The 21553-nt window shown below is 38.4% G+C and overlaps 2 protein-coding genes across 6 annotated transcripts in view; one reads left to right on the top strand and one right to left on the bottom strand.

The window, feature by feature from the left end:
• Positions 1 to 21553, top strand: part of RBPJ (recombination signal binding protein for immunoglobulin kappa J region) — a 224898-nt gene that overhangs the window by 136297 nt on the left and 67048 nt on the right. The window lies entirely within an intron of this gene.
• LOC119876115 (cytochrome c oxidase subunit 6A1, mitochondrial-like) lies at positions 1994 to 21482 on the bottom strand. The gene is made up of 2 exons (XM_038532124.1): positions 21271 to 21482; positions 1994 to 2409 (listed from the first exon to the last, which is right to left on the bottom strand). Exons 1-2 carry the CDS (start codon positions 21480 to 21482, stop codon positions 2043 to 2045), a joined length of 579 nt encoding a protein of 192 aa, XP_038388052.1. The 3' UTR covers positions 1994 to 2042.

Below are 21553 nucleotides of genomic sequence, written 5' to 3'. Positions count from 1 at the left end.
GTGTGTCTTTGGGGTCTTCAGCGATGCGAACTGTGAGCTGTGTGACACATGCAGCAGCTTGTTCTGTTTTGCACTGTATCATAATCTCCAGACTTCTGTTTGCTCACCTGTGTCCGTAGAAAGCTAACATGTACCCCGGTATATGTAATTGCGCGTTAAGGAATTACAGTGAACCGTTGTGCTTTAATAATGGACACATCAAAATATGTACAGAAATTTGAAATGTTAAAAAGTATTGTGCTAAAAATCAAGTAAGGTTTTAAAGATACTTTAATAGAAGAATCCCTTTTTATCTTCATTTTTATTTTTTAGTGGTGGCACTGTAAAGACCACTTTGCTATATTTTTAAGTTGGGAAAATGTACATAATATAAATATACTCCATTATTTTTTAAAATCTTGGTTAATTTCTTGTGATAGAGTCATTCAGAGGACTAGATTCAAGTTCATTTTATTTTTGTACAAGTCAGGTGATTTTTCTTAGCTGACAAGCTATTGTTTACCTTAAGTGTTTTTAATGTTACAAAAATAACTTCTAGATAGCATACTACAGGAAACTGCTGGTCTTCACAGGAAAATTAATCAATTTGGGGACATTTTTGTATAAGAAAAACGAGTAACTCAAGTTTCACAACCCTTTTAAATTCTTTGCCACCAGATAAAGAGCAGACCTCTATGTGGTATAGCAGATTTTCGTGGCTACTCCTTATCTCATGAAGATACATTGGTTATTTTATGAAACTGGCCACGTCCATAACATCTGGTAGTACTTTGTGCCATTCTGTCATCATTTTTGTTGTTTGCTAATGAAAGATGAAATGAATGAGTTTTTGTGTGATGGGATTTCAGTTAAGCTTTTTACAGGAATCTCCCTTTTATTTTGGTTAAAGCAGCCACCCTCAGCAGATAATGCTCTCATTGCTTTTCCATAGAATGCTTTTATTAAAGAAGCCAAAGAAGCTTCCTCCTGAAGATACCTTGTGTTTTTGTTCAATGCTCTCTCACTTGCACCTGGAAGAATGCCTTTTATGTAAAAGGCATTCATTAAATATTTAACTGTAGAATGAATTTGCAGTTGAGAATATTTTCACATATTTTCTTAGAAATGTTTGCATTTCATTCAGAAGTCAGCAAAAGCTGTAAACTGAGGCATGTTAGTAAAACCATCTATACTACCAACTATATGGCAAATCTTCCACGCTATGTACTTTTTTCCTAATAAAATTCTTCATGATTTTCAGCACTGTTTTGTGTGTATGTTTATACAGTTATTTACTGACAGAAAATACATTTTGGCTTATGTTCATGTTATTCCCCAAGTCATATTTCAGCTGTTTCTACCATGGCAGGAAGAACAAGTCTTTTCCCATAATAGGTGGCTTTTTACTTTATACTGTTTTATAAGAAGCCACAGCAAAAGAGGCATGTAGACATACATAGTTAAATTCTGGGAAATTTTCCATAGTTCTCAGTTGAAAATAACTACTCTTAAACCTTATTGGAGAGAAAAAAAATCATAATCCATAGCAATGTCGTATGTGTTTGGGTACTAATTTTTTTTAAAGATTTTATTTATTTATTTGTGGGAGAGAGACAGATAGCAACAGAGAGCATGAGTGGGAGGAGAGGGAGAAGCAGGCCTCCCACTGAGCAGGGAGCCTGACCTGGAACCTCAATCCCAGGGTCCTGGGATCAAGACCTGAGCCACCTGGCCGCCCCAGTACTTAATTTTTTAAGAATCTTGCTAGTTGTAATTGCTTTATGCTGTCATTTGCTAATATTTCAGGGTAAAATTTATATGTAGCATGAGGTTATTGATAATAGATGTAAGCCTATAGGTTTTTTGTTTTTGTTTTTCATGGACCAATCTAAGTTATTTGTTGAAGCCATCTCCTGCCATAAGCAAAGGGATGGAGGATTAGTATACTGGTCATCAAAGTAAGGAAGGTGAGCTTAAGGTCTCATATACTTTGCTGGTCCGTGTGCAGAGTCATGGTCCAAACCAGTCCTGTGGTCCTCACTGGGTGGTGGTCCAGGTTCTCTTTATTCATCTTCATAGCCGGTTGGAAGTGGATTCACATGAGAGTTATGGAATAGAGTATGATTACCATCTCCCCAGGGAAGGGGATTGGACCTGATGTGGAGATGGGGGTAGGCGATGAACTCTGGTCTCTTGTGTTCTCTGTGATGCAACTTCAGGAATCTGTTCAGCATGCTCACTCCCACGCTGGGGAGTGCTACAAAGTAGGTGAGGGCCTTCCACGTGCGAGCTGAGCCCTCCTCGCCCTCCTGCCCTTCCTCGCCGTGGGCACCCCTCGACATGGACCACCCCAGCTGTGCCCCGGACCGACCTAGCAGCCCAGAGAGCCGGAACACAGCTGCCCCGCTGCCATTTTCAACCTGGTCAAGCCTATAGTTTTAAAAGTATCTTGGTTCTTTTCTTTTTTCTTTTCTTTTCTTCTTTTCTTTTCTTTTCTTTTCTTTTCTTTTCTTTTCTTTTCTTTTCTTTTCTTTTCTTTTCTTTTCTTTCTTTTCTTTTCTTTTCCTTTCCTTTCCTTTCCTTTCCTTTCCTTTCCTTTCCTTTCCTTTCCTTTCCTTTCCTTTCCTTTCCTTTCCTTTCCTTTTCTTTCTTTTCTTTCTTTCTCTTTATTCATGAGAGACACAGAGGGAGAGGCAGATACATAGGCAGAGGGAGAAGCTCCTCTGTGGGGAGTCTGATGCGGGACTGGATCCCAGGGTCCTGGGATCACCACCTGAGCCAAAGGCAGACCTTCAACCTTGAGCCACCCAGGTGCCCCTCTCTCTTATCTTTCTCATGTCCCCTTCTTTAATTTTTAAGTAATCTCTATGTCCAACATGGGGTTCAAGTGCAGAACCCCAAGATCTAGAGTTGCATATATGCTCTATGAACCGAGCCAGCCAGGTGCTCCTTGACTGTCCTGTTATAGTCTCATGTGATTAGCTAATCATTTTTTTTTTACTTGGTAAAGAACGAATACTAGGAGGAAAGAGGTACCCTTCTGCTATTTATTTATTTAGAGTGCTTGATTATTAGTATTCTCTCCAATATCTGTTTTGTTGAGGAAATCATCCTAAGGCCTTTCCCTGTTTTCTAAGAGTTCAGGTCATGGAAGTAGGTAATTAGTGATATTCTGAAACAAATCAGTGAGAGCACCATTACCAATCCTTCATATTGTGGGATATCTCTTTTCAGGTTGGGGTCTTCTGACATAGAATGAGCTCTGGTGTCATATTTAAAGATTTTTGAGTGTCATCTGTGTTCTAGGTACTAGGACAAGACAAAACAATCTTTGCCAGTGTATAGAGGTTACATTTTAGTGAGAAGGGGTACCTGGCTCGCTTAGTCGGTGGAGCTTGGGGGTGTGAGTTACTTAAGTCATACTTTGGGGTGCCTGGGTGGCTGTCGGTTAAGTGTCTGCTTTTGGCTCTGGTCTTGATCCTGGAGTCCTGGGATTAAGCCCCTTGACAGCTCTGCTCAGCAGGGAATCTGCTTCTCCCTCTCCCTTGCTCATGCTCTCTCAACTAAATAAATGAAATCTTTTTTTAAAAAAAAGTGTTGTTAACGGGACGCTTGGGTGGCTCAGCTGTTGAGCGTCTGCCTTCAGCTCAGGGTGTGGCCCCGGGTTCCTGGCTCCCTGCGGAGACCCTGCTTCTCCCTCTGCCTGAGTCTCTGCCTCTCTCTGTGTCTCTCGTGAATAAAATCTTAAAAAAAAGTCATATTAAAAATACATTTTAGTGAGAGAAAGACAAAAGACAAAGAAGTAAAATATTGAGATAAGGGCTTTAGAAGAGAAAGTTGGGGATAGGGAGTATCATGTCAGGAAGAGGTTGTAACAAGATGGAGTGCTTATGTAAAGTCTCACTTATGTAAAGGTGACATTTGAGCCAAAGGATAAATGGATAAATGGAGAATTGAGGTGTGTATGTATGGGGGAAGAACATTTTGGCAAGCAGGAATAACACTTATAAAGTGTGTGTGTGCCTAGAGACAGCGTGTACCTAGATTATGTATGGTATGTGAAGTAAAGAGGGGTGTCAGCGATGGCCCTGTGGATTTTGGCCTAAACAATGGTAATAACAAGGTCACTCTCATTTGATGTGGAGAATAGATAATTGGGTGTGAGCATCTGAGATGAGGTTGTATCCAAAGTACTAATTTGCTTGTGTGGCTTCTGGATTTTCATGGGGACGGATAAAAAAAAATTAGGCAGGCCAACTTTTGGTAAGAAACATTATTTTGAATAACTTTTCCTCTAAATTAGGTAAGGAAAATGAACAAATTTATTTGCCTGAGCCAAATGTAATTGTAAAGAAAAAGAACTTTCCAGGAGTTAACATTTCCCCCCTTTTTTTCTTTTGTTTTTTGAATTTCTACTCCTACTGGGAATCTGTCACGGACTTTTTTTTTTTTTTTTTGCATTTAAAAATTCTATTTACATTCTATTATATAATGTATTATTGGTTTCAGAGGTAGAGGTCCATAATTCATCTGTCTTATATAACAGCCATGCTCATTACATCAAGTGCCCTTCCTAATGTCCATCACCCAGTTCCCCATTCTCCCATCCTCCCCTCCCACAACCCTCAGTTTGTTTCCTATGAATAAAAGTCTCTTGTAGTTTGTCTCCCTCTCTGGTTTCATCTTGTTTTATTTTTTCCTCTCTTCGGGAGTTAATATGTTTTACACGTTAATTTTGGATTACCTAAATAATTACTTGTAAAAAAGAATTTTTACTTTATTATAGTAAGGTGCATAACTTTTCTCCCAATGCTGTTTATTTAAACAATAAATGTAGTACTATTCTAGAGATTAGTATGTAATCTGACATGGGAAACAAATACTAAGATTCAGATAGAGATAGGGAAGTAGGGCAGTACGAAGGTCTAATATTTAGATCAATGAGAAAAGACATATATATTTGACCATTGTGATATTGTGATTTATAAGAAATATGTATTTGGTCAGTCAGATGACCACACTGTCTTTTTATATATATTTTGGTCTTTACCTACAGTGCTTGGCTCACGGCTGCTAAAACCTTTGGGATTTCCTAAATGATTCCCGAGATAAGAGTTTCTTTCTTGTGTTAATGAGATGACTTTGGGAAAGCGCCTAAGGATGGGGGCAGATTGCCCACGGAGCCAACCCTGTGATGAGCCAACCCTGTGACTTTGAGTCCTCCCCTCCTCCCCACCTCTGTAAGTTGAACCAGTTGCCAAAGGCTGATGGTTTAGTAAATCAGGACTGTGTAATGAAGCCTCCACCAAACCCCAGAAGATCAGGGTTCAGAGAGCTTCCAGGTTGGTGAAGACTTGGGGCTGAGGTGTTTACTTGGGAGGATGTTGTCCCTGGGGAGGGCATGGAAACTCTTTGCCCTTTTCCCATACCTTGCCCTGTGCATCTCTTCTATTGGGTGGTTCCTTAGTTATATCCTTTTATAATAAAGGAAGTCTCATAAGTAAAGTGTTTCCCTTAGTTCTGTGAGCTGCACTTGCAAATTAATCAAACTCAAGGAGAAGGTGCTTGGAGCTTCCAATCTATAGTTGGTCTGTCAGAAGCATGGGTTTAATAACCTTGGCTTGCTACCAGCATCTGATGTTTGGGGGAAGGGGGCAGTCTTGTGGAACTGAACTGTTCACCTGGGGGAATCTGTCTCTGGGTAGTGTTAGATTTGAGCTGAATTGTAGGACATCCTGCTGGTCTCTAGAGAATTGCTTATTAGTGTGGGAAATCCCCTCTGCATGTTGGAATTGGTACTAGAACCCATTTAACCACATACTTAGGTCTCCAGGCATCATTTGAAACAGTTTTTTTTGTTTTGTTTTGTTTTTTTTTTTTTTTGAGAATGCTTTATGTTATAGCAATTAATTCAGGGCAACTGTCTTTCAAAATATCTTTACATGGCTTGTTTTCTATACAAACTGTGTTTTATCTTTTTCTATGAGCTTTCTGTTTTTATATTTGGAGTTAGATGTATGCTGGATAGAACCTACTGCCTTAGTTGATGCAATAGATTACTCAGTAGGGTTACTCTATAATATCAGCTTCTCTAGTTAAGAAGGAAAATATGCTAAGAGCTGCTTTTGTGTGTTTGGGTGTGTTTCTTGGCACCTTTGCCTGGGATCACAATGAGTGGATATTGTTTATGATATTGTTGATCCTTGCTTAAGGATCAACAAAAAGTCATTTAAATTGTAAATGCAAAGGAGTGTGGATCTCTACTTCTTCACTTTTGTCCTAATGGTAGCAGTTTTAACACACATTCATTATTTTGTCTTTATTTATTTATTTTAAAGTTTATTTATTCATGAGACACACACACACACACAGAGAGAAAGAGAGAGAGAGAGAGAGAGAGGCAGAGACACAGGCAGAGGGAGAAGCAGGCTCCATGCAGGATGTGGGACTTGATCTCCATCTTGGGACTCCAGGATCACGCCCTGCACAGAAGGCAGGCACTAAACCGCTGAGCCACCCAGGGATCCACATTGTTTTGTCTTTAGGTTTGGCGTTCACCTCAAAGCTTTTAGAAACCAAAACCAAACAAAAAACTATCCATGACATTTTATTACGTCCATATATGCAGGAGGTTCATAAGAGTTGTTTCGTCTCCTGCATACAAGAGTTTTTGCCACGATGCCATATATATCTTTGACAAGTCTTCAAGTCTGTAAAATCCTGCTGTGTAAGTAAGAAAGCTTATTGGAGCAAAAGGGATGGGGGAGATTACTGAAAATCCATGGAACTCTGCTCTTGGATATTAACCCAAACCAGTAGCAATTCTAATAAAAAACAAAAGACTAGCTTTTGTGTACCTTGTATTACGCAATCCTCAATCTTTGGAGTCTTAAACCCTCCTGAGCTCCAGCCTCCTAGATGTAGGTTCTGGAAGAACCTGTAAGAGCCTATTTTCATTAAAATTAAAAATCTACTCCAAGATGTGTAGCCTTCTTCATTTGTCCATTGTTTGAATACAGGGGGATTTTTTTTTTTTTTTCTGCTTCCTCATCTGCACAGGCAGCTTTGCCAAATAAGTGAATTTAGCTGAAAGAGAAACAATTCCTCAAGCCACTGAATCAGCCACTACTTACAAGAAAGACAAGTACTTTTGTAGGTTTTCAGGTTTTTTTCCTTAAAATAATCAATATTCTGTTGCTAAGGGTTGCCCTCTAATTGTGAAGGAGCTTGTTCCTGTGGCCTCAAAACATTAACATGCTAGGAAACATCGTGTTATTTGCCAACACGACTTCCTTTCACACCAGCCTCATTCCCCTATTTCTAGTTGCCTAAGAAGTAATTCACAGCAGAGAAACCTACAGTGTAGAAGAACAGAATTTTATTTTTGTTTTGGTTGGATATATAAAATTACTTAAGATGAGTGGCAGGTAAGTATTAGTTTTGGGCTCAGACTAAGCTTTGAATTTTGGCTCTGCTGCTTAAATGTTCCTTTCTACAAGTTACTTGGCTTTGTTAAGCCTCAGTTTCTGTATTTATAAAATGGAATTATTAAAACCTACCCACAGAGCTGGTGGTAAGTAAATGAGATAATACTAGGCAATCTTTTCTACACATGAAGTTTACTAATAAATGTTAGCTCTTAAAATTCACAATATTCTTCAGAGCATGACATCACATATACCATTATTAAGGAATATTTTCAGCAAATTTTAACATTTTCAATAATTTTTGCATCTGTCAATTTTAGTTAATATAAAATATGAGAAGACAGGATTGTGTTTTTACCACCAAATGTACATCGCAAGGAAAGCATACATAAGATGTAGTAAAAGAGATTTGTATTTTCATATTTTGGCAAAGACTTATATAGGGAATTGATCAAATAATCAGAATATGCAGAAGCTGTGATTATATTTAGGCTCTTAGGGCAGCCCGGGTGGCTCAGCAGTTTGGTGCCTGCCTTTGGCCCAGGGTGTGATCCTGGGGACCCAGGATCGAGTCCCACGTCGGGCTCCCTGCATGGAGCCTGCTTCTCCCTCTGCCTGTGTCTGTGCCTCTCTCTGTCTCTCTGTCTCTCATGAATAAAGAAAATCTTTAAAAAATAAATAAATAAAATAAATCATTAAAAAAAATGTTTAGGCTCTTATCATATGAATGGGATACAGACCTGATAAGGTTTTTCCTTTAGGTTACAACAGGGATGAACTTTCTTCTGTTTAAATGCCATGGAAAGTTTTATACTTCATACTTTGTGTAGATTTTGAGAGTTATTCTCTTCGAATTCAAGGCTTTTGTTTTGCCAGATACATTGAAATGGAACTTTATTTAAAACTTAGTATTGAGTCTTTTTTGAATTGATGTTGCCTATTGACATTTTTATTTCTGAAGTCAAAAATATCTGTGAACCGCCTAGCGTCATACACTGGAATATTTTCCACAAATGCTTTTCAGAGTCCTTTCTTGAAAACGTGGTACAGGCAAGGATTTTGAACACCTTAAGTTTTACAAAAGATATGTTAAGACAGTGTAGTCCTCAGTAGTTTTGTGCTTTAGTGGGGACTCTATGGATGCTTTTACCTATAACATAAGGAGAACACAGAGGCTCCTACGATCAGACACCTTTCACAAGGAACCTTGCAGTATAGGAGAATAAATTATTCATCCAGACTGAGGGTTTCAGCAAAACTTAAGCAAGGATTTTTTTTCTTCCTCTTCTTACTTTTAAACATTTAAATTACACGAGAGGAAGATGAGTTCTGGAAATGCGGAGGCAGGAGATTTTGTTCAGGAATACTCAGGGACCGACTCTGTTCTCTGCCTTTCCAGTCAGGATGTGGTTCTTGCTGGCGACAGATGAGTTTATTCACAAGCCACGAGTGCCAGTGTTTGTAAACATTCCTTTAATGGAAGAAAACAGAAAGCCAGTTGAAAGGTAAGCCTGAGTAGTGGCCTAGTGAGACTGGCTGTTTTCTCGATGCTGCTAGAGCTGGACCCAAGTGTGTTACAGCTGTGAATGCCAAGGTGCGTCTGTGCCAAGATAGGCTGCATGCGTTTTGCTCTTTATAGCCACTGCCATTCGGTTAGGTTCTGTATCATTGGCTAAATGGGGTAGGAACTGGCTCGGGCCAAATAGATCAGGAGTGAGAGTCTGCTCTTCCTGTTTGTTATCTGTTGACATGTTACGCAGTTAATACAAGAATATATTCCTATGTCATTATTATGATCAGCCCCAGTTCCACCCCCCTCCCCACAGGTAACCACTGTTAAAATTTTGGGATGCATTCTTCCAGACAATTTTCTGTGTACTTAACATATTTAAAGTACGTACATAGAGTTTGGGTTTCCTTCCTTCCTTCCTTCCTTCCTTCCTTCCTTCCTTCCTTCCTTCCTTCCTTCCTTCTTTCTTTCTTTCTTTCTTTCTTTCTTTCTTTCTTTCTTTCTTTCTTTCTTTCTTTCTTTCTGTTTTTATTTATTCATGAGAGACACAGGGTGGGGATGGGGGAGAGAGAGAGAGAGAGAGAGAGAGGCAGGCAGAGACACAGACAGAGGGAGAAGTAGGCTCCATGCAGGGAACCCGACATGGGACTCGATCCTGGGTCTCTAGAATCAGGCCCTGGACTGAAGGCGGCGCTAAACCACTGAGCCACCCGGGCTGCCCATAGTTTGGGTTTTCTTCAGGGTAGATGGGCTCATGTTGTGTTCATATTTTATGTGTTATGTGTATTTTTAAAAGTTAAAGGCAACTCTTGAGTTCTTGGAATATATTTAGGGTTACTTTGCTCTTTTTTTAAAATCTGTGTAGTATTCCATGTTCATAATGTAGGTGTAACCATTTATTTAGCCAGTTCCCATTTGGTGCACAACTAGATGTATTTCTCTTTTAGGAACAACACTGTAGTAAATATCCTTGTGTGCCACATTTGCATGAATATTTTTATGGGACATACTGAGAAGTGGAATTGCTAGGATATATGCATTTATAGTTTTGATCCTGCCAAATTGTTCTTCAAAAGTTTATATTACTTACATATATATGGCATATGCGAGAGTTGATGAATAGATTTCAATAGGAATGGAAATAGGGGATTCTGTACAGATAAAGAAGCATGAGTAAAAGCATGGAGGCAGGAGGGCCTAGTACATATGATGAGGGAAAAGGGAATAAAGAATCTGATATAGAGTTTAGGAGGTAAGGGGCTTCTGGAAGATGAATCTAGAAATGTAGGCTGGACCAAATAACAAAGTACTTTTTAATGTGTTGTTCAGAAGTTTGAATTTGAATAGACAGTGGAAGCCTTTCAACATTTTGTTGTTGTTGTTTTAAGATTTATTGGAGAGCACATATGTGTATGCAGGTAGAGCCCGAGTTGGGGGAGAGGGAGAGGATTTCAAGCAGACTCTGAGCCATAGCCTGCCTTGGGGCTTGATCTCAACCCTGAGATCCTGACTTGAGCCAAAACCAAGAGTCAGATGCTCAACTGACTGAGCCATCCAGGTGTCTCCCCTATAAAAAGATTTTACATGTGAGCTGTATTTCAAGAGCAGTAACTGTGAAGGCTAGGATTTTGAGGATGGAAGAGATTGGCTGTGAGGTTACAGTGATCATATGCTATAATGAAGGCCATAGCATGAAAAATGAGAGGAAGGAATCAGATTCAAGTGGTGGTACAGATTTAAAATCAGTTTTTAAGTCTTGGCGGCTTTGAATGAGAAGTTAAAACATTGAATGTTGTAGCTTTCTGAATGCATAGGTGGTGCCTTTTATGAAGTCAGTAAAAGTGGAATGAGAATTATATTTGGGAAAAGTCTAGGTTTGGGGAAAGTAATGGAAATTTTAATTAAAATATAAAGAAATAGAAGTTACTCCACTGATATATTCTATAAGATGTGTTCACTCTTTTATTGTGGTAAAATACATGTGACAAAAAATTTTAAATTTTAGCTGTTTTTAATTGTATGGTTCAGTGTTATTAAGTACATTCATATCATTGTACAACCATCACCACCATCCTATCTCCAGAACGAACTTCTTCCATCTTCCTAAATTGAAGCTCTGAACCCATTAAATAGTAAGTCCCCATTCCTCCCTACCCTGAGCCCCAGTAAGTACTTTGGTAACCACAATTCTACTTTTTCTATCTCTGAATTTGACTTAAGGTACCTCATAATCAGTAGATTCATAGAGTATTTGTCCTTCTGTGACTGGCTTATTTTACTTAGCATCATGTTTTCAAGTTTCATCCACCTTACACAGCATGTGTCAGAATTTCTTTTTATGAGAGAATAGTATTCCATTGTATGCATACACATTTTTTAAAAATCCATCTATTTGCCAGTGGATACTTGAGTTGCTTTTGTTGCTTTTTTTTGGGGGCGGGGGCGTGGGGGTGGGCCTTTTGTTTTTAGAGTATGAACACAATAAAATTGAATTTGATAAAACTGTGCAAGCCATGGTACTGTTGTATAGATCCACTATTAGGAAATAGTGTTTGTTGCCACTGAGAGGAGTACAAAAGGTATAACTCCTACATATCATGGCTACTGGAAAAATGACCTAAAATGCTTATCCTACCAGTGGGTAGACCCCATAATGGTCAGAGGTGTAGCATAAACAGAATTTAGAAGACCTGGGGTTTTTAATATAATCTTTGGGATTTTGAGAAGCTTTAGTAATATGTACACAATTTTGTGCGCTTTGAAGTGCCCCAAACAGAGAGGTGTTGTAATAGATATTGTAGTTTGGTTGACTGAGGAATCAGTTTTTGAAAGAATTTTGAATGATTAAGTGGATGAAATAAAACATCCCCTGCACTGATGAACTAACCTAGGTGATACAGGTTTTTATAAGGTAGGGCTGGATGAGTTGCCATCAAGAAGGTGTTACCTGTTAATAGTAAAACTGTCTCCAAAATCTTGATTCCTTTGTTGTAATAATTTTCTAGTTGAAGTTACAATGAGAAAGAGAGGTGAGAATCAGTGTATGAGGGAGATTCATTACTCTTTAGAAAACACGTACTCACTTGCCTTGTTCTCTGCAGTCCATTACTCTCTAGCAGAGTTGTGATTGTGGACTTGCTGTCTGAGTTGTGACTTCTGTTAATACATTTCAGTACAATTCCATCTTAGGAAAATGTGTTGAGAACTCATTAATGTATGCTTTTCCTCGATGTTCTTTTCCTATCAAAACATACACCCACATATATTGCTGCACATCAAATTTTCATAACATTTGGCACTGGAAAATTGAAAAGCATGCACAGAATACAAAATATAGATGAAGATGGTAATGGAAAATTAAAACAACAGATTAAAGAGTCTCTGGAGACTTAAAGTAGTTCTTTCTTGGATGACTAAAGTTATAGGATAGCTCTTTAGCTTTATTTCTTTCAGTGTCATTGTAAAAGATAAGCTATCAGAAGGTAGTTGGTGATTTAAATGAGATGTTTAGCATGTGGAGAGCACTTTGTGAATGTTGTCTGTTAAATTTATTATTTATCATTATTTCTAATCTATGGGTTTGAGGCTGAGAGGTGTTTTAGTGGCTTGAGAGCATCAATCAGATAAGTTGCTCTTCTTAGTTGAAAATTGCCTTGTTTTACCTCTACAGTGTTTGAATATGGACTCTCTCTCTCCCAGATTAGTCTCTGTAATTAGAGATTTTCTTAAATATTCTTACCACATTATCTTTTATTTAATACTGAGAAGTGCAGATGGCATAGGATGTGTAATTAAAATAATAAGATTATCAGAACACTTGCTTAATAAATAATACTTTTACCTCCTCAGTTTTCCTTTTTTTAAATTGGATATTTATATCCAATTGCAGGAGAGAACTAAGTAGACTAACTTGGTTGGCCACATCTCCCTAGCCTTGGCAGAAAGCTCTGATAAACTGTAATAAACTTTATTAGAATATCTGAGCATATCCAATTTATTATGTCCAAGCCAAACTACTGAAAGCTCCCTCCTTAAATCTTCTGAGGTCTTCCCTGTCTCCGTAAGTAACTCCGTCCTTTGTGTTGCTGAGCCTCGAGAAACCTTGGAGTCACCATTGCCTCTTCCTTTTTTCCCTCCAACTCCACCATCCGGTGTGTGAACAGAGTTGTTGTCATTTTACCTTTAAAATAGGCCCATAGTTTCCTCATGAGTGATGTGTCCACTGCTTTCCCCCTGGTGTAAGGCTCCGTCATCTCTACTTCCACAGTCAAGTAGCCGCCTAATTGATCTCTGCTGCTGCTTCTCTCCTGCCTTACCATCTTTCTCTGCTCACCAGCCAGACTCCCGCTGAGCTTTCTTGGCTCAGATGTTGATCTTCCTTGGCTCAAAATTTAGAATAAAAAGCTGAAGGCCTTCGTGATCAGTGGTGTCCCCCAGAACATGTGCGTCCACACTCCCACCCACATTCATGTAATGTCTCATTTAGTATCCACCTACAGTCTCTGTGTTCTAGTCACGCTGGTCTCCTGCTTCAGGAATCTTGGACCTGCTGTTTATTTCATTCGCATGGAATCCTCCTTTCAACACCTCCTTCAGATCTTGGCTCAAATAGTACCTCAGTGAGGGCTTATTTAAAATTGTACCCCATCTCCTGTCCTTGTCCTTTCCTACTTGGTTTCTCTTCATAGCATTTACCACCATATGAAATTCTTAATTATTGTGTTAACTCTGCCAAGGACTTTGGTCTGATTTGTGCACTGAAGTGTCCTTGGTGCTTAAAAAAGGGCTGCCACGTTGTAGTTGTTCAAATATTTGTTAAGCTAGTGAATTTGTCGAGAAAGGAGAGGTTGCTTGAAGGCATGAATTAGAGCCACAGACTAGATCATCGCCCCCATAATTGGAATAAAGATTAAGTGCAAACATTTTTTTAAATGAACTTAAATCATAAGTACTTCTTGAACATTAAAATATTCCTAGGAACATGTTTTATTTTGATTCTAACATTGTGGCATTAGCAGACATTGTCATTGTGCTTGCAAAGTAAATAAATGTTTATGCCTCCTCAGGGGGGCAGTGTTTTAGATACTTTCCCATATAAGCATTATTACTGCAGCTTTTTTCTGGTGTTAGACACAGACACATTGTGAGTGCTGACAAGTTACATGTCCAGTAAGTTTCTGACCTGTGATTTCTGACTCCAAGTCCAGAACTTGATTGGCACATTCTTGTATCACTCATGACAACATACTCTTTTAAGCCACCAAAATTTACATTTTATTTTATTTTATTTTATTTTTTTTTTTAATTTTTATTTATTTATGATAGTCAAAGAGAGAGAGAGAGGCAGAGACATAGGCAGAGGGAGAAGCAGGCTCCATGCACCGGGAGCCCGATGTGGGATTCGATCCCGGGTCTCCAGGATCGCGCCCTGGGCCAAAGGCAGGCGCTAAACAGCTGCGCCACCCAGGGATCCCCTACATTTTATTTTAAATAAAGAGCTCCCTGGGCAACTAAGCTGAAGGAGAAATAACAAACTCCGTCCACCCATAAACACTTTTATAAGTATGTATGTACATAAAAAGTACTAAGAAAGTAGAAGTGAATTTGTTTCAGTCTCTTCACCATTTATTTAGTTTCCTCTCAAGTCTTGGAATGGAAAGAAGCTTCTGTTGATTTGTTTTGAATAAACGTGGGGGTTTATGAGCTGATTTGCTTTACTACTACTACTACTGCTACTATTACTACTCTTCCTTCCCTAATGTCCTTTACTCAACACTTTTGAACTACTGGTTTTTCATGTCCCTCTCCACTTTTCCCACCCTCCTACCTTTGGTCTCGTGGACAGGTAACAACTTGCTAACATCAGTCCGTTTGAAAAAGGATAGTTGTGTGTGTGTGTGTGTGTGTGTATGCATGTGTGTGTTTATGTTTAAATTATACCTGTGTTTACTGTGCCATCTAGAATTCTAGCGAAAATACGGATGCACATCGTGGTTGAATCCTGAGTGTTTGCGACGGTAAGGGTGGTAGCAGCAGCAGCAGGCCACTTTGATGGAAGTTGTTAATCAGAGTTACTGAAGATTAAGACATACATTTTTAAGAAAAGAGTTTTCCCATTTGGGAGTCCCTCCAAAGTAAAATTAACCGAATACTCTATCTTTCAAAATTATTAGGTCGCAAGTGTCCTTTAGTTATTGAGCCTTGTTGATCCTGAGTTTATCCTCTTAGTTGTAGGTTCTGATGTCCCCTTGTTCCTCATTGGAAAAGGACTTACGATTTTATTATCAGAATGGGAATCAGAGTAGTTCATTATTGTTAGATTCTTTGAAAATTATTCAATCAGGGGATCCCTGGGTGGCGCAGCGGTTTGGCTGGCGCCTGCCTTTGGCCCAGGGCGCGATCCTGGAGACCCGGGATCGAATCCCATATCGGGCTCCCCGTGCATGGAGCCTGCTTCTCCCTCTGCCTATGTCTCTGCCTCTGTTTCTCTCTCTCTCTGTGACTATCATAAAAAAAAAAAAAAATTATTCAATCAGATTTAGCTTTAGATTTATTATAATCCTTTTTAGCATTGCCAAAAACTAGAGTTGAAGTTCCTGGAATATGTGATTTTCATACTTTTGATAATAGTGGTGGTTAATTTTCTGTCGTCATATATAACTGGACTGTTGCTGAGGACTTGGTTTGCCAAACTTGTTTAAAATTCAAATGTCCAAAGAACACATCAAGTACATTACATTATCTAATTTGAAAGACTTTGTTTCATCAATTCAGCATTTGCTATTTTTCTTTTTAAACATTTTTTATACATAATTAACTTGGGAGAATTTACGTAAAAATACCAACTTGGCTCACATGTCATACATTGTAGGCACTGAAAACATTTAAAAGATTGTTCGCTTCTAGTCTCACCTATTTCATTTTTTTCTTTCCTTTATTCTTATATTATCATGTGATGTTAAAGTCTGTTTCTCACACTGCTCCTGCAGTTCAGGGATGTGGGAGAGTGGGGCAAAATAGCATGTGCAGAGGCCAGGAGATCTAAAACACCATAGTGTGTTCTGAGAGATGTGTAAGTTCCAGTGTGGCTAGAACATATGTTGTCTTTGTATGAGTTTGGAGAGGACCAGAAGCTGGATCAGAAAAGACCCTGTGGGAATGCAGTTCTCCATCTAGATACTAAACCCAGCAACCTGTATTCTTTCATTCCTTTCTTAACTTTGTGTTCTTTTCTTACCCAATTTAATTTCTTCAAGAGTAAGTTCATCTGGGTATATGTTAAAAGCTGGCAAATTTGTGTCACTTTTTAATGGTCTTAAATTTTTCTGTAAGATTTCTGGTGATTTAAGGGTAAAGAATAAAATTTTGAATAAAAAAATATGTGAGAAATCAAAAACTTTTTTGGAGTATTTTCTGACCTTAGATTCTTGATTTAATGGGTAAATAGTCTTGCCCCTTGTTTATTTATTTTTTTTAATTTTTATTTATTTATGATAGTCACACACAGAGAGAGAGAGAGAGGCAGAGACATAGGCAGAGGGAGAAGCAGGCTCCATGCACTGGGAGCCCGACGTGGGATTCGATCCCGGGTCTCCAGGATCGCGCCCTGGGCCAAAGGCAGGCGCCAAACCGCTGCACCACCCAGGAATCCCCTTGCCCCTTGTTTAGAAATAAAGTTGAAGGACAAAAATAAAGGGCAATTTAAGAGTCCATGATTTACAAAGTGACCTGCTAGTTGTCATGAAATGAATTTAGTGGGTTACAAACTAGCATTTAAATAAATTCATGATAGAATAGGATACAATATAACTACAGGAGTGTGTATCAGGTTGTTATGTAAAAATGTAGGTTGGGTTGAGGTAAGCAAAGTTTGAAAAACTCTATTCAATATTTGTATATGCTTTTAGCATTTCTATCTGTATTTTAAAGATAGTATCCATTAATTTACTCAGGTATTTGAGAACCCACTGTCTCTCTTTCTCACCCCATCTCCCATTCATTGGGGCACTACTACTATGTGTCAGATAGTATTCTAAAGCCTGTACATGTATTAACTAATTTTTTTCTCCCATTTTTTGAATGTTATTTTTATTTATTTATTTTTTAATTTTTATTTATTTATGATAGTCACAGAGAGAGAAAGAGAGAGGCAGAGACATAGGCAGAGGGAGAAGCAGGCTCCATGCACCGTGAGCCCGATGTGGGATTCGATCCCGGGTCTCCAGGATCGCGCCCTGGGCCAAAGGCAGGCGCCAAACCGCTGCGCCACCCAGGGATCCCCTGAATGTTATTTTTATCTCAAATTTTCAAAAGGAGAAGATAAGTTGCCTAGTGATTATTAACTTGCCTGAAATTGTATAGCTGGTAAATTGTGTATCTGGGATTCACATTCAGAACCAGGCAGTCTTTTCTTCAGAGACCTTTCTTCTAACCATCAAGCTTTATTGTCACCTATGTGAAGACACCTCTCAAGGCATTGTGATAAGTGCTGGAGGTATGTCTGAAATGGTTCTTGATCTCATGGAGCTTAGATATTTACAAATATATTTATAATCTACATTTGTTAAAATATATAAATACATACAGACATACCCAGTGTAGGAAAACACATGTATAATTAGCATATTCCCATGTTACAAATTTCAGTATTATCGACTATAATTTCCATTGTATGGATATGCCATAATTTATTCTTGTGTTATTAGAAAGAAATCCCCAGTCCTATTCCCAGTAAGTAATAGTGCAGTGAACATCAGAATGCATTCATCATTGCCGTTTCAGATTACTATGTGAGGCTGTTTGTAAAAGCACAAAAATTTCAAGTTACTGGCATCTGTTTCTAATTTTCTGAAGTTTATACTTTAGCAGTAGTGCTGATCTACCTTCAAAATGGTTGTATGTTAAGTATTCAATAGTTACAAAGCAAAATTCAGCAGTCAAAAATGGTATTCTGGGTTAAGCTGCCTTCTTTCAAAATCTTTGTTGTTCTTAATATTGTCATTGTAGCATGTATAAACCATTCCTAAATATTTTCTTTCATTCACTTAAGTATTTATGTGTCTAGAGCATATCGTGAACTTTCTCCTTTTAGTTGTCAATCATGTATCCAAATGGAGTTTATAACATTTTCATGTAATTAGATCATTAGTGCCTAGTGTATTCCAGGTCTTTGGTAGTTAGATAATAGGGTTTAGAAAGGCAAAGACAGCAGCTCTTCTTTTGGACATAGCGTAGTGAAGGAGGCTGTAACAACTAGCATTGAAATGTATTGGTCTCTTTTATAAGAAGTGAAATGTTTTGTAGACAGATCCACAGCCTTTAATACACATCAATTTTGAAATTCAAAGGTATGTAGTTGGGCATCAGAATTTCTGACGGCCATTCCTATTATCCGTTCTTTTGGATATTAATGCTTATAAAATGAGTTAAACAGAAGGGTTAATGCTATTATTGATGAAGACACTGTTTAAAAGACCCTTTCAAGTTTTTTACAATAACAGTTTGACTCTTAAATAATTCTGCAAGATTTTGTTTCAGCAATTTAAAAAATGGTTTCTTTGAGTCATCTAACTTGTTACTCAACAGTGGCATGCAGTGTGGAAGCCTGGTTTCCATTCAAATTTGAAGTCGCTTAGGAGTTTCCTGTCCTTAATTTGGGGGATTTTTTTTCAGTGCTTTTTGTTTCTCTTTTAGTTTAACAGTGTTTTGAGGCACTGAAGGGAGCTGTCCATCTGTGCTTTTTTAAAGTTCTGTTTTATTTTGTTTGTATTTTTAATTAGCGATAACCTGACTGTGAATGAATGGCCTCACCTCTCTTAGCTAATAAATTTCTCCTCCCATGAGGCTAATACTGGTACTAGTTTATGGGACAGGGCCCAGTTGGAAAAATATAGCAGTATACCCTTTTTTTTGGGTTTTGTTTTTTGAAGTAGGCTCCACACCCAACATGAGGTTTGAACTCATGACCCTGAGATCAAGAGTCACAGTCTTTACCAGCTGAGTCAGCCAGGCGCCCTGGCAGTGTACCCTCTTAAGGAAAATACCTTTCATGCTCATTTGGTCACCTAAAATTTATATTGATTACTACTGTGATTTTCAAGTTATCTTCAAAAGGTCTTCAAGTGTATAACTTCATGAAAATAGTAGATTTCATTTGTAGGACAAATGGAGTTTCTGATTTTAGTGAGTGTATATGATCCTGATTCTTAGTGGCTTTACTGTAGTGTGTATAGTCTTAAGTTACAAATCCATTTACATATGTTAACTGGGTTTTGAATGAGAAGCACTTGTAAAATTATCGTTATATCAGCTGGATTAAAAAACAAACATAACTGTTGGACTTGCATTCTTCTGGAAGATTGATTGGCATAGCAGATTACTTAAATCTCTGAGCTTCCATCTCCTCACTGTAAAAGGAGGCACCTTGTCAGTCTTAGGAGTGGGAGGTAAGGATGAAATAACATGAAAATGCTCAGCACAGTTTTTGGTGCGGTGTCAGCAAGTGTTAGTCTCAGTACCACCCCTTTTTTCCAACAGTATTCTCTGACAATACTGTAGTACAAGAGTGCTGGTGTTTTGGCTAGAAGATCTAGATTTAAGTCCTAGTTCTTTTACTGCTATGCTTTCTTGGATCAGTCCCTTGACCAGAGTGTTTCTCCTCTATAAAATAAGGTTCTGAAAGTTTTTTTTTTTTTTTTTTTAGGTTCTGAAAGTTAAATGAGGTAATGAGTGAGTGCTTCAGACCTAGGCTTTTATTCTTTATTATCTAGCATATTTATTATATCTTGTTTTATTTCCCAATAGTTGACATTAATTTTTATGTGCAGGGGGAAGGAGCTATACTTCAGATCTTTAACCTCACAGTTGTGTGGAGGATGCATTTATTTAGAGGCACAGAGTACATATCAGAAACAATGCCAGTGTTTCCAGGTAGTTTTAACATATAAGATCAGGTGGGAAGGGTTAGGGGTTAGAGGGAGTGGTGTAACAATCAGTTTTAAAAAGATGGCTGTGGGGCAGCCCTGGTGGTGCAGCGGTTTAACGCTGCCTGCAGCCCAGGGTGTATCCTGGAGACCCGGGATCGAGTCCTATGTTGGGGTCCCTGTATGGAGCCTGCTTCTCCCTCTGCCTGTGACTCTCTCTGCCTCTTTCTTTCTCTGTGTGGGTCTCTCATGAATAAATAAATAAAATCTTAAAAAAAAAAAAAAAAAAAAAAAAGATGGCCGGACCAGGTCCCTTGATTCTGTTCTTCGTTAGTTTCTTCCTGCCTAGTCTGGTAGAGTTCTCTCCTACGTGCAATCCTGCTGCTATTATCAGCTTTCTGAAGAGTGACCTACATTTTGTAATCTGCATTCCCCACAACCTGCAATAAATTTAAATCTCAGAAATACGTTATTTTCAGACATTGGATTTTGAAAGGTTTTCATCAATTGAGTCTATTTCTTTTAAACAGGAAATAGTTCCACTTTCTCCTTAGGACATACTTTTTAGCTTTAGCTGGGAAATTTGTCATTTTCCACTTCTTGCTTGTTAACTTTATACAAGCTGTTCCACAGGCCCAGAGTGTAACCTCTTCCAGTGACTTTTCCTTCAGAAGCCCTTCTTATGGTTTGCTTTTATTAAAAAATTTCTTGATCAGTCACCCTAAAGTAATTTTAATTGCCTTATGACAATTGTGTATGATAATTGGTATCAATATGTTATTGATAATTTAGTTACTTTCTTTGTGTAGCTTGAGTATTCCTTCTAGTAACTATTACAGAGTGTCAAACTTGAGGCAAAAGTAGAGTAAATCCTTAGATTTAAAATGTGACACACAAATTTCATATCATTAAAATAATGTAATGTTTTACGTGTTCTTATATAAGAAAGGTGGGTTGGAGTGAGGAGGAAAGGGGGACCAATAACCTGCCAAGGCAATCACAGAGCAACAGTACAACTTGATAGTTAACTATTGTTCATGGATACGTGCATACTCTTAATGGAAGTAAGCTTTTTTTAAAACTAGAGCTCCTTGGAATTAAAATGATTCAGTGACATTAATATTAGGTGGGACAGGACTCTTTGCTGTGTTTATTTTTAAAAGATTGTATTTATTCATGAGAGACAGAGCCAGAGACACAGGCAGAGGGAGAAGCAGGCTCCATGCAGGGAGCCCGATGGGACTCGATCCAGGGACTCCAGCATCACGCCCTAGGCTGAAGGTGGCACTAAACCGCTGAGCCACCCGGGGTTGCCCTCTGCTGTGTTTATTAACGAGTTCCCTCTTGTGCAGGAGTGTGGGTGGTTTCCAGCTCTCATACAACACAGAATAGTATAGTTGGTCAATCAGAAGCACCTACCAAGTGTTCAGACCTGTCTTTTAGGTCATTTTCATTTCTGGAGAAGAAAGGTGAAGAATCTGTTGGGGCAAAGAGATTTGTGGGGTTTCGATGGCTCGCCATGAAGCAAAAGCTGTCACTCTGACCATTAAGCATGTACTCCCTCTCATTCATATGAGGATTCACCTTAAAAATGACAAGAGTGACATAGTAGCAGCAGCAGCTTCTGTGTTTTTTCTTAGTCATGGCAGCAGTTAACAGTGCACTAGTGGCTTAACATACTGACACTTAAGTCCTTATTTTTTGTTTTTGTTTTT

The sequence above is a fragment of the Canis lupus genome, chromosome 3 (assembly GCF_011100685.1).
Source record: "Canis lupus familiaris isolate Mischka breed German Shepherd chromosome 3, alternate assembly UU_Cfam_GSD_1.0, whole genome shotgun sequence".
NCBI classification, from domain to species: Eukaryota; Metazoa; Chordata; class Mammalia; order Carnivora; family Canidae; genus Canis; species Canis lupus.
This window is presented reverse-complemented; position numbering and strand designations above follow the sequence as displayed.

Excerpts from the sequence above, each read along its gene's own strand:
- LOC119876115 (XM_038532124.1), bottom strand. The coding sequence starts at position 21,482 with ATGACTAAGAAAAAACACAGAAGCTGCTGCTGCTACTATGTCACTCTT. Across the intron at positions 2,410-21,270 it reads GAAAATGACCTAAAAGACAG|GCTTGACCAGGTTGAAAATG; the intron begins GTCTGAACACTT and ends TTAAAACTATAG.